Here is a 13,479-nt window from a genome sequence, read left to right as displayed (position 1 = left end):
TCATGCGGTGGTAATCCGTTCGTGTATGTTTTGTTGGGTGCGCTTAGAGAAGATTATGTTTGATCTTTTATTAGTAGTATAGATACGCCATCTGCAACTTGTTTGGTTGCCTGCATTTAGTGTCCTTGTATTAGGTAATACGCAAGTGCAGTTTGTTTGGTTGCCTGCATTAGCCCAAGCCGCACATGAACATGGCGTTTGGTTACATACGGCGTACATGTTGTGCTTACCTTGTATCCTAGTTGATGAGCTTACCCACACCTAGCACACCAATGCCACAGCACAGCAATGGCGATGAATTGGGCGAAGATGATGATGTTCTTCAGCTTCAGCCCAAACTGACGATCCACCTTGACACCTCCAACCTTGCCACTGTCAAGACTGCTGCCTCCGTGCTTACGCACCTAGTCGGAGTACGCTTGTTCTGATGTCTGCCTAGTTTTGAACCCTCTATGGCTGCTGTTGCTATACGATGTCACTTGTGCACTGGCTTCTTCCCATGAACTATAAACCCCTGGAACCTTACCGATGAACACGGCGTACCACTTGCCCTAGCAATGCACAAGAGCAAGAGTTGAAGCAGCAAATCAATGGAGCACACAAATAGCAAGCAAAGTAGCACACAAACAACAATGCAGCAGAAGAGAAGAAGTAAAGCATGCATGATCATATGACATAGCACATTCTACCTAGCACTACCTTGGTGTTAACCTACCACCACATCCAAAAAAGGGTGTCGTCCTACCACAACAAGTTCACCATCAGCGTGAGGGGTTAGTATATACCACCTCACCAAAATATACAGACCATCAAATAGTTTTTGAGCCCTACCTACACAAAATGTACGCCGTCATCATCATCGTCGTCGTCGCCACCGCCGTCGGGGATCATGCACGCTCACAGGCAGCACTGCTCTAGTAGTAGTGCTTGCTCAGTCAGCTCCTGAGCCACAGCACCATGTGAGCGTCGGCCATGGCAACGAACCCAACACCCTGGGCCTTGTTGTCAAGCAGGTGGATGAGAGCTACCATGAGAGCCTCGTTGATGAAGCCACCCTGGGTCATGACAGCACCATACAGGTCAGGGTGGACGTCGAGGGGCTTGCACTCCCTGATGGTTGTTGCCACCTCCTTCACCGCCTCAGTCATGCTACAAAAGACATTGATCTCCTCCTCCATCAGGCCTCCTCTCTTCCTCTTCCTATCATGGACGGGGTCAAATGGCTTGTCGAAGGGCTTCGCGAAGGGCTTGTCAGGGCCATCAAGGACCTCGACGTCCGGGGTCCCATGGAAGTCTGGTGTGGGAGAACCAAGAGGCTCCCCCGAGCCCATGGCATGCTTCCCAGTTGCCAGCCCGAAGAAGAAGATGTGCTGCATCTGGTTGTAGTTCTGTATGGGTGTGTTGAGGAACTCAGCGTCCTTTGGGTGGTCCTAATAATGAAACAAAAGTGTTGTTAGTTGCGATTATCAGTAGGCAATGGTGGACAGTATGAAAAGGAAGAGGGCTATGAGCTAACCGCGACATGGCCGGTGTAGTGCTCTGCCTCCAGAACTATGGAGCAAGTGTTCTCATCCCATGAGGCGCCGCTAAGGTCTCTCAACTTGGACACTTGGATCCATCGACTTCTCCACTTCCTCAGGTGGTTGTACACCTGGGTGGCAGACACCTCCTGCCCATAGAACTCGAACACCTGCTTCGCAACGGTGTTCAAGTGCACCTCCTTGAAGCCCTTGTCAGTCCTAACTCCACTGGAGATGAGCTCACACATCTTGTTCACCACGAACGTGGACATGAACGGCTACCACTTCATGTTGTTCGACCTACCATCCTTCTTTGCCTTTGTTGTTGCTACCTTGAGTGCAGTGGCAGCAGCAGCAACAGCACCAGGAGTTGGCTCAACGAGCACTACTGGCACATAGAGGGAATTAAACGTGAACACCTCTGAATCAGGTGCCATCTCGGACATAGGCTGCGAGTCCTCGACAAACGATGGAGCAAACTGGCTATCGGACAGGACAAGGGCCTGACTAAGATCTTGCGTCTGCGTGGTCATGTCCTACAATCGTAGCACGCATTGACAGTAAGCATAGCACACAACATACCGAACAACCCATGAAAGCAGGAGCATACATGTACATGGTTCATCATTATCATAGCAAGCACATGCTTCATCGCTATCATACTAAGCATACCGGACAATCTATGAGCAGGAACATACATCTACAACAAACAACATGCTACAAATGCACCACCAATAGCTACAAATCACATATCTAAGCACGAATGAACACAAGCACAAGGTTCAACTTCAAACTCTACTACTAATCTAGCCTACCACATGCTTGAACATCTAGCCCTACCACAAATTGCAACCGCAGCATAGCAATCAACCACATCAGCTCATAGATCAGACCGCTAATCAACCATGCATCTATATCAAACCCTAGTTGCAGCTCAGATCTAGCTAGAAGGAAATGAGAGAAAGGGGGATTGAACTCACAGAGGCCATGGCTGCAGCTCGAGGACGAGGGGGGACGGTCGTGGAAGATCAACGCCGGCCGGTGAAGGAGCATCGACGCCGTGGACCGCCGGCCGATGAAGATGTGTCGCTTACCTGCTCGTCGGCGCCGATGCGCGTCGGCGAGAAAGCTCGAACAGAGGGAGAATGGTGGCGGGAGTTGGGGCGGCGAGGAAGGGGCTAAATAGGGGTGGACTCAGCGGGAGGTGAGCCGAAATCCTCCCGCCGATTTTTCGGCGACGCGGGCGAGCCCGCGCCATCTCCCTGCTCGCACGAGGGGAGACGCGCGTCGCCCTCCCCTGCCTCGCCCGAGCCAGGCTAGCGAGCTACTGCCGATTCGGGCATTTCCCCTGGGCGGCTGGGCCTGGCCTGGACGTGCTTTATGTTCCGTGCGATGCGGGCCGCACAGTGAACGCAGGCTACCAAACGGGCTCAATCTTTCCCGCACGGGCCAGGCTGGGCCATATGCAGGCAACCAAACACGCCCCTAGTCTTTCCCTCCAAGCTCCAACCCGCCTTAAAAATAGTTTCCTCGAAAGTTTCTCCACCCACCGAAAAGCGAGAAGCCATACGCTGCCCACCTCGTCGTCAGCTACGGCATCCTCGTAGCCCCGCCTAGCTCCCCTGCCATCTCCAATGAGATTCCAGTAAACTTTGTTTTCACCTTTTGGTCTTCCCTGTCGTCTAGAAGAAAGAGGAGAAGAACTCATTCAGACGAAGTGTCCAAAACTGTGATCCATGGTGGATGAATTTCGCCTACTTTCTCGATTCATTTCTTGCATCTCACTCGATGAGCATCTATATTCTAGCGGCAGCAAATTGTTGTTGGCCACTTTTAAGGAAGAAGAGGAACAAACGTATCCATGTAAAGGTCGGGTTTGCTCGAGGGATTAAGTTTAGGGAAATGGCTAGGTGCACAAAAGTTTAATCATTCAAATTTGAAGCTATTTCCATGTGAGGAGATAGGGATATGATCCAATGCTATGCTTTGTCATCCGGCAGCCACCGGGATGAGCCTGCGGATGCCCCCAACATTTCATGAAAATGGGACCTCAAATCTTAAGAAACCAAATTTCTGTAATTTATTTGACTACGATATAATTATTATTTTGAAATCAACAGAAACTTCTGTGAGTAATCTCTGATTTTTTTGAAAATTAGAGGTGTTAATAAAAACATAAAAAAACTGACACTTTACAAATTTATGGCTACATAACCAGAAAAATTGCATACCTCTTTCAAAAAAGGCAAGAAATAGGAAAATACTCCCAACGTTTTATTACAAAGTTCACATAGTCCTTTCAGAAAAAGGCAAGTAATAGCACTCTGCTAGAGCAACCAAGACGCAGGTTCCAGTTATTCAAGTAATAGCTCAATTAATTACCAGAATCAGTTACTCCTAGAGATCATCAGACTTACCACAACTGTATACACTGTTGCACGCACAAGATAAGACTCCGGTTATTCAAGTTTATATTACAAAGTTTGTTTAGGACTGCAACATTTGGCCGTTTACATGATACAAGATGATAGACAACAAGGTGGACAAGTGTAACAAAGTCTGGACAAGTTTGAATCCAATCCACTTGGGTAGAAGAACACAACAAGCTGTAACAGCTACGCCAATAAGATTTTCTGAGGATCAATCCTAACAGTCACCCAAGTATCCTACAAACAAACAAAAAACGTAATCATCATTAGACACCAAACCTTAAGCATATTGAGCACGCACCACATTATACATACCACTGGTATCAATCAATTGGTCAAACGTAAAGTTGTTGGAGAACTTGAGTTGCCTTGGAGCTGGGCCAGCAGGCACAGGATAAGGTGGCGGCGGCGGCGGCAGTGCCGGGGGTAGAGGACGTTTGTTCCAATTGATCACCGCTCCTGGAAACGAAGACTTCAACAGCAGATAGTACAACAGCCACTCAAACACAATGTTCAGGTACGCCTCAGCCTGTTTTTCTGAAAGCTGAAAAAAAAAAGATGCAAGAAGAAATTCAGTTAGAAAGCAAATGTTAGACTTCATATTTATATAATATAATCAAGTTCTGGTTCAGTAATTACCGGGCACCTAAATTTTCTCGAGCATGACTTAAAAAATTACGCGAACAGGACAATTGGCATCCCAAGGAGGAGGTGTTGTAATTCCGCCAAAGATATACTGTCATCATTGCAGGTGAACGGATTGCACATGTTGACCAATCAGGTACATGGAGTTCACCGATAAAAGTGTCCAGAAATTGCTCACCGCCCATATATTCAAAGTGTAACTCCGATGTTAACCAAAAGGCTAGGCGTGCAGCCGAGGTCATCGCACCGACATGGCAGCGGAAATAAGCCCTTGCACGCTTGCTCATGCCAGCACCAGGGAATACTCTTATTCCAGTTTGCAGGTCATGAATCAACAGCTGTACAAGCTTGGGGATCTTGCCATTATTGTTAGCAGTCCCAGGTGGTATCCGTATTCCAGAATAACCGGCCAGGAGCTTCAACTCATCGAACCGGAATATTTCAGATAAAACCGTGCCAGCATCAGACATATTCTCGCAGTAGTTATTGTGATCAAAATCCACTATTCGTACACCGCCTCTAAACAGTAATTTTTTGGAGGTACTATCATACTCAAGGTTTGCCAAGATGAAATGTGAAACGCACTTCTGTCTCTCATGGTAACTTTCAAGAAGCTCAAAAAGCATTTGAGCTATCTCAATACCTTGTAATCCCAGAGAAACAAAATACGGAACCATACCGACAAAGTCTATGGCTGGATCTGATGGAAAAAGTACCACGTCGAATAGTTCATCCCCAAGCCTTGATAAATATTTGATGAATAACTCAGTACTTAGAGGGACAGGGCATTTAGAGCTGCAGTAAAAGATCTATTTAATGCATAGAAACAAAGCAGGAAGAAAAAAACAGACCGCGCAAGCACAAGCACAAAAGGAAACATCATGGCCGAGGACCGATATCTTACCTTGAAGGAGGCTGACCTCCCCGTAGCCGAGGACCGATATAGAGACTACACTCTTTGTCGTTATTAATGTTCAAATAAGACAATGTATCCTGAAGATAAGCATTGCGGCTATTCACTCGGATAATTGCATCAAATTTGCTGATATTTTGTTTTTGAAAAGCTGCACACACAATGTGCTCAATTGTAGAATTGTCTTCAAATTGCATCGGGAATGGGCTAAAGTTGCCAATATATACAATAACCTTCAAGTAATTTGATAGTAATATGAGTGAAGTACTGTTAATCAAAATATGCATACCAAACAGAAAACGTAAATCAACACCGACCTGAATTTTTGAGATCCCAATCATCCTGCTAGAGGATGGTGATGACGATATTGACACCTCTCTAACAGGCTGGCTGCTGTTGGGAGTTAATATGAATCAGAGTTAAACCATGTTAAGAATTATAACACAATACAGAACATATACACACTCAGAGAGAGAGAGAGAGAGAGAGAGGATTACGTGCAGCAATGATTGTTGGTAATGGACTGAAACTCTTGCATGTCTACAGGCCTTGATTTTGATTCTCTGTTAATAGAAACCTACAGCCAAAGCAAAGATAAATAACATTTCAGTGCAATCAACACATTTCAACATCCTTGTGTATGGAAACAAAAGTGACAATTTGTTCTAGATTCAGTACACAGATTAAAGACAATTGGCCCTCTGAATTGTACGGCTATGTTAAACATACTCAAATACTTCGATTCACTGCATTTGCACCATAATCCATTCAAAAGCGTAGCAGAGTGAAACATACCTAGCTACTCAAGCATTTCACTGATCCATTCAAAAGCGTAGAGAAGTGCATGTTGAAGTAACATTCCAAAGAATTCAGTCAATGCATGATGGAAAACAACCAGATCCTAGAAACCACTAAAGCAAAAGTAAATATTAAAAAATAAACGGAATCAACAACTATTGGATAAGCTCTTATGCAAATTTAGCAAGTAAATAGCAAACAGATACAATCTTGATTTCGACTCCAGGAAAATCTTCACTTGGAATGGGCGTTCTTGAATCACATTTAAAACCATGTGGGAAAGAACACTGTGTATCAAAACTTTCAGAACAAAGACTCTAAATAGTTTCTAAAAAAAACTGCGCATCGAAATCATTCGTACAAAAATCTCGAAGCATACATTTTGCCCGAGCATGGGAGCAGTGAATCAGTTTTAGGCATAACGCACTTCATTGAAATCCCACAATGTATCGATCATTCAAATCCATCTGAAAACCGAGCTCAAAACGTTCAAATTAACTCCGGACATCATCCAGACTCCAGAGAGAGCCAAGAAAATCTCCAATGAAACGTGCAGCTAGACAGCTACGGTGCACAAGCCAGAGTCCATGGGCTGCAAACAAAACTGACCAGGCAACAAAAACGACATTGGCACAAGTACCTTCTGCTTTGATTAAAATGGAAGCCACATACAAGCAAGCAAACGAAACGAAAACCTGGTGGAATCGCCGGAGAAAGTCAGGAAACCACAGAAAAAGGTCAGATGATTGTCTTTGCAATGAAACAGGCAGACTGCTTCCATGGAGGTGTGGTTCCCCCAAAACAACAAACTGGATACTCTGAGTTGTTCCAAGAGCATGCAATAACTGGAGGCTTGCATATGTACAACGTTATGCATCACAATATAAAACAGTACAGAAGTACAGTACAACATTGTAGTTATCTTTTTGCTTCAGTACACACTTTCAGAAATTACCCGAAAGGGCAGAAGAATGAATATCATAGCTCATTTTCTTAATCAAGATTACAGAAAACATTACCTCACGCTTATCAGCAGACATACTTTCTGAGACTTCATTAAACCTGTTATCACACCTACTCTTGTAGAGAATCTAGGGCAAAATAAAGAAATCAAGTCAGACATAATCACATGAACACATACAACTTGCAAATATGAATGGCTGATATTAGGTGTCAAGTATTATAGCTAAATGATAGAGATAAATATGTCCAATTGGTATAGAACAGTACGCTGCAGCTTATAGTTGTAAAACATCACATCATTTAATGGAAATGTTGTACCAACAGCTAAACGAGTAGACTGAGAAATGCAAGTAGAATTGAATCAACGAAGACCTCGCTAAGATTCCTAAACATACAAATAGTTATGCTTCTCAATATAAATGGACCTAATTCTTGCACTCAGAATATATGTTTGCATTTACATAGCAAGGCATATTGGCATATTGCTATAGAGTACTTACAAGCTCCTGCATCTTGGTGCGATGGTAATCAGTCTTATCCCAGGAATCCAGTATTTCCTTTTCCAACTCTTGAACCTTGATAAAGATTTAAAACATGTTCATGTTACACATCAGGACAGCCTAAATTACATGATGTTCCAAATCCACATTGCATTTTTTCCCCGCGATAATTTAGCTAGAAATCGAATGGCATCACCATTTCCATGATTCTATGAGATATGAATTTGAACCTGTGAAACACTTACCCGAACATGTTCGAGAAAAAAGATGCTCCCTATGCTACAGAAGTTTAATTTCTCGTGAACTATGCAATGTAAAATATTGAACAAGAACCGAGTTGCTGAGAGCCAAATCAGAATAAATTTGGATTTACTTTTGTTTTCTAGTATTTTAAATGTGAAAAATCCAAAAATATTTTCATTAATTAAGCATTTAAGCATGATGAGTAAATACCTTTTTATCGGCATCTGAAGCTTCCTTGAACTTCGCTTCAAGTGCATTTCCTTCCTCTTTGCTATGCTGGCCAACCAAATGTTTCTCCAATGCTGGGACCTTAGGTTTTTGTGGTTCAGTTTGCGTAGTATCATCATCAAAATGAAGAGGCCTTCGATGTTGTCGCTTCACAGATGAAGGAGGCATTCCAGGATGTGGTCCTTGCATTGCTCTACTTGTAACCCCTACAGAAAGTATGCAACAAAACCAGATCAGTGACAAGGGGTTTTCTCATTAGTTAGTGCTCAAAAGAATGAACAGAACAGCTTCAATAGATAAATACCAGCACTTGGATGGGGAGCCAGGCCACTAGGGTTTTCTGCAAACTGGCCAGTAGAGGGTAGTGAAATTCCCTCCGCCCAAATACCATCTGGTAATACATCAGGAAGTGGTCGCTGCTCTCGGAACCTCTCCATTAAGTACACAGCAAAACAAAATTCCTTGAAGGACAGCATCCCATCCTTATCCTGGTCGGATAAATCCCACACCTTCCTTATGATCTCTATAAGTGGAGAGGGGCAGAATTTTAGAAACTTATTGGCAGGGAACAAAAAGAACCACTGTCCAGAGAGAATTGGGCATCAGAGGTAAATTTCAGTGGGAAAACAAGCTAACAAACATAGACAGTATTTATCTGATGCAGTTTGTTCATCAACCGTACCAAACGTAGCAAATAGAAATAACTAACAATATACAAGATTGTGGTAGCCCTCTGAGGCACTAAACTCCAATAATACAATCGCAGGCAAACATAAGAACACACTTTGACTATCGAGAAACAGTAGGATACTGATGACAGGATAAAACATGATCAAATATGTCAATTCAAATTGCATCTAGCAAAAGAAAATAACTGAGTAAGTTAATAAAATAAATGCATATTTGTAGTTATAGGTACATGCAAAAAGAGGTCTAATGATAACGAGCAGTAACATGACCCCCAGTAGCATGGCACCAGCAGCCACTGAATTTGGAATGCAGACAAACTAATGAAAAATGTAACAAAATAACTAGTCATCTAAAAGGCAATTTTCATGGCCAAAAAAAGTAAGAGCAATGACTGCAAAAGCAGGACGCCTTTTCGAACTAAAATTTGAATTTGAACTTACATAAACAGATTTACTTTTTTGCATGTTGCACCCTGCATATAACTACCACCTAGTTATTGGCTTAAATTACTGTAACGTACCAAGTTCACAGGCACACAAAAAGAGCACGCAGGCCATCATTCACAGTATCTGGAAGGAAATATGGTAAGTATACATGGAAGAGAGAATCACTACCTCTTGGCAACCACCAACTTAAAAACAAATTCCTTGCCTCTTCACCAGTAATCTTCCCATCTCCATCTCTGTCTACCTTAATAAACACAATCATATATTTCCTGACATCTGCTTGAGTGATCTTGGGCCATGGGGCCTGAAAATGTTTTTGATTGAATACATTGCTTTAGATCAGTCTATTCACCCAATGTTGAGATGTAAGTTCTGCAAGTACAGTATTTGAAATGCTAACAAGAACCATGATGAAGTAGATATACTTTGCGACGTGTGGCTCAATTTTCTAATAATCAAACCATACTATTTCCTGCCATAGGTAGTTGTGAGTTGTGACTAGGTTCTCAAAGCTGCTACTCATTGCACATCTAAAATCATTGACCCACATCCATTTCTTCCGGTTAGCACTTGAGCAGCAGATATTGACCAAATCACAGATCAAGCTTCTCCAAAGAAATGTGGGAGGTACAAAGATAACTAAGCTGAGCATTGTTCTAAATCTCGGTTAGGATGACAGCAGCATAGCTGCTGACCCAATTCGTAGCTCAAAATCTGCATCCCAAACCTCAGTTGCTCCCAATTCCTAGCGTAGCAGTGACGCCGTGGAAACTTATGTGCTTCTAGCTAGCTAAGCTACTCTCCTCCCTAAGTTGGTAGCCACCAGGCTGTGGAGCAAGCAAGTTCCAAAACTTGACACCCCATAAAATTGCATGAAATTAATGCTGCGACAAAAAAAAATACATCATGTGTACGCCGACGAATACCACTACTGTCCAATCAAACAGCAACAAAACCGCTTAATTCACACGAACCAAAACGAAATGATGCCATTGTCTACTGCTTTCCGTTTCGCTCTAACGAAACTCCCACTGTACATGATAACTAGAGAGATCCATCATCGAAGACCCCAAAATTAACGCGCAACAGATCGCATGGTAACAACGAAGCAGTGAAAGGAAAACGGGAGAAATTGCTAAAACAACAGTATCACAGTCGTCCTAGTAGATCATTGAGCGCAGAGGGCAGAAATTAATAGCAAGAAATTCTCCAGCTCCAGGAAGCATCAGACCTGAACAATACAAGTAGAGTATGCATGCACTGATAACAGATTAATGGGTGTGATGGTTTCGGGAGGTAGCTTACATAGCAGGGTAACATGTTGTAGCCGACGTTGATGAGCAATCGGTTCGCGCCGACGTTCCTGGCCCCGGGACGCGAGAGGTGGGCAGGGCCCTTCTTGGAGACCAGCGCGGTGTCAACCTTGGGCGTCTTCTCCGCCGCGGGCAGGCCCGCCTGCGACGACGTGACCGCTGGCGAGGGCGTAGAAGAGGGCGCGTAGGCGTACGCCCGGGCCGACGGAGTCAGCGCGGGCCCGGTGAAGACGACACCATGCTGGCACGCGCCCTCGTGTGTCCACGGCGGTGCCGACTCGCCTGGAGGCGGCCACAGGAAGTCGGTGGGCACGCGGCCACCTCCGCGTCCTCTCGCCCGGCGCCGGTGGTTCGCGCGCATCGTGGCGGCGGTCCCGGGTAAGACGATGCCGTGCTGGTACACGCCCTCGTGAGGCCATGGCGGTGCCGACGGGCCCGGAGGGAAGCCGGTGGGCGCGCCGCGTCCTCCCGCCCGGCGCCTGCGATTCGGGCGGATCATCGCGACGGTCCCGGCCCCGAGACGGGCAGGTCGGGCGAGCTGCTTCCTGGAAACCGGCGCGACCGCGGGCGCCTTCTCCGCCGCAGGCAAGACGAAGGGGAACGGTCTCTCCTCGAGGTCCTTACCGATAGTCGCGGACGACGGCACCGGAGTTGGTGGAGCGGAAGCGGGGGGTGGGCGGGCCGGTGAGGGCGCGGGGAATGCAGGCCCGCAGGGGTACGCCAGGGGCGGCCAAATCGGCGCGGGCAGGGGGAAGACGACCCCATGCTGGTCCGCGCCCGTGTGAGGCCACGGTGATGCCGACGGCCACACGAAGGCGGTGCGCTTCCGCCCGCCTCGGCGTCCTCCCGTCGGCGCCCCCCGCCCGCCGCCGTACGCCTGGCTCCGGTCTCCGCCGCCGCTCCCGAGGCAGAGCATGATGATGAGAGGGCGAAGGAGGGAGGAAGAAGGAACAGGTGTTGCGGGGAGGCGATTTTGGCGAGGAGGCGAGAGCGCGGCCGAAATGCGGCGGAGGCGGAGGCGGCTGTGAGTGTGGTTAGGTGGAGACAAAACCCTAGCGCGGCGGAGGCGGAGGCGGAGGCGGAGAGGGGTGTGACGGTGTGAGTGCGTTTCGCTCAGGTTCTGCCTGGATGATGAGAAGGTGCGATGCCCGGTTTCAAAAAGGCCACTACTAGGGGCCGGTCGGGCCCCAGCCAGCCGTCCGATTAGGTTCACGCCGCGCATAAAACCCGATACCCAAAAAAACGAAACCCGCATAACCAGAACATCATATCGCCCGAAGTTAATTCGAGTAAAAGACCATTGTACCCGAATAGCCCGAAATAAGTTGCCAACCCAGCAAATATCCCGCACGAAGAGAGAAGGCCTAGCCCAAAATTCCCCTCCCCCGCCCTCCCAAACAAAACCACGCCCCCCCTCTCCCCTCGAGGACTCGCGTGACCCCAAATCCCCCGCTGCACATGGCCGCCTCCCTGCCCTAGCATAGCTGCCCCCGCCGTCACCCCACCCCACGCCGACACGCCCCGCCGCCGTCGCCACCCCACCCCATGTCGACACCGCGGTTCGCCGACAGTCCACATCTGCACCACAACGACGCTAGGTCGCTTGCCATCGTCTCTATCTCACCCGATGTGTTGGACTGCTGGTGAGTGGTGACTCCGCCGACGTTGGTCCTCATCCTACCCAACAACCGACGTGACTCGACGACGACGCCTCCCGCACACGACTCCACTTCTCCATAGGCTGAGACGACGTCCTCCTTCTCTCCCGCTGCAACGCTGTCCGCCGATGCCAGCCACCAACTGAACCGCTGATGGCCCGACGCCAGTCACCTAACATCCATCATCAAGCAATGTTCGGTTCACAATTCCAACAAATAAGGGATGTTCGGTTCGCAGGATTTTGAAAACGCAGAAATAGTAACAACACATAGATAAAATAAAAAATGCATGTGGAAAACATAAGATTAGTAAACATCAAGTTTTGTCAATCTAGGTGTTTGCTACACAATAATGCTAATACAAATGCTTAAATAAAGTCAACTCCCATAAAATATATTGTTAGAATTTTATTATGCCACTAAAGATCTTAATCTCATTCTTCATGCATAGGAAATTAAAGTTGAGCAACAAATTAATGTGAGAATTCATGTCTTTTCCTTTGAAATTGAGATCAAAGGAAAATTTCCTCCAATTTTCTTTGCCTCAGTTATTTGAATCAAATGCATGAATAATACCATTATAGGAATAGGAAAATTCCCTCTATTTTCCCTTTTCCCCATTAATTCTTTGAACAAAGGCGTGAATAGCACTATCATCATAGGAAAATTTCATATTCCTGCATTTTTTCATGTGAACCAAAGAGGCCGTACGAAATATTGTACTACCTAGTTGTAGCTCATTATTTCAACGTTTCCTTCATAAGATCAATCTTGATTTGTAACACACTTTGTTCTGAGTCTTACGACATTTAACAAGTACGTGCGATAACTCCAGTTCAGATTAGAGCTTAGCCTTGAAGTTGTTTCATCTCTCCTCCATCTTGTTGGTGTCAAGTGCAATTTAAACTATCCTAGTTAATAGACTTCACACGCAAGACGGTTTTCAAACTGGCTACTCCATCACGAACAAAGCTTAAGGCATCTCCAATACGAACCCTAAAACCGCCTGCAATCATCTGGCCTGAGCGATTCGGACATAATTTGTCATCCAAGACGGCGCCCCATTGGTCCGCCAACCAGTCCAGTTGTCCATTTTTCCGCAAATCAAAGGGGCTTTGTGGGCTTTCGGCCCA

General features: G+C 46.1%; 2 protein-coding genes across 3 annotated transcripts; both read right to left on the bottom strand.

Annotated features, from left to right (window-relative positions):
- Positions 1–935: 935 nt before the first annotated feature.
- LOC147976895 (uncharacterized) lies at positions 936–1,792 on the bottom strand. Its single transcript, XM_087521007.1, has 2 exons — positions 1,517–1,792; positions 936–1,430 (listed from the first exon to the last, which is right to left on the bottom strand). The coding sequence occupies exons 1-2, from the start codon at positions 1,790–1,792 to the stop codon at positions 936–938; spliced, it is 771 nt and encodes a 256-aa protein (XP_087377133.1).
- Positions 1,793–3,741: 1,949 nt separating this feature from the next.
- LOC147976894 (uncharacterized) lies at positions 3,742–11,885 on the bottom strand. Of its 2 annotated transcripts, XM_087519092.1 has the most exons (12): positions 10,681–11,885; positions 9,544–9,679; positions 8,544–8,762; positions 8,222–8,445; positions 7,769–7,843; positions 7,325–7,396; positions 6,005–6,084; positions 5,825–5,900; positions 5,499–5,740; positions 4,592–5,389; positions 4,265–4,497; positions 3,742–4,186 (listed from the first exon to the last, which is right to left on the bottom strand). In XM_087519092.1, exons 1-12 carry the CDS (start codon positions 11,602–11,604, stop codon positions 4,167–4,169), a joined length of 3,099 nt encoding a protein of 1,032 aa, XP_087375218.1. In that variant the 5' UTR covers positions 11,605–11,885; the 3' UTR covers positions 3,742–4,166. The 2 variants fall into 2 exon arrangements, with proteins under 2 accessions (XP_087375218.1, XP_087375217.1); XM_087519091.1 differs by lacking the exon at positions 3,742–4,186 and having other exon boundaries at positions 4,313–4,493; positions 4,589–5,389.
- Between the last annotated feature and the right edge of the window lie 1,594 nt (positions 11,886–13,479).

The sequence above is a fragment of the Triticum urartu genome, chromosome 4A (assembly GCF_056163025.1).
Source record: "Triticum urartu cultivar PI428250 chromosome 4A, HENAU_Tu73, whole genome shotgun sequence".
Lineage (NCBI taxonomy): Eukaryota > Viridiplantae > Streptophyta > Magnoliopsida > Poales > Poaceae > Triticum > Triticum urartu.
This window is presented reverse-complemented; position numbering and strand designations above follow the sequence as displayed.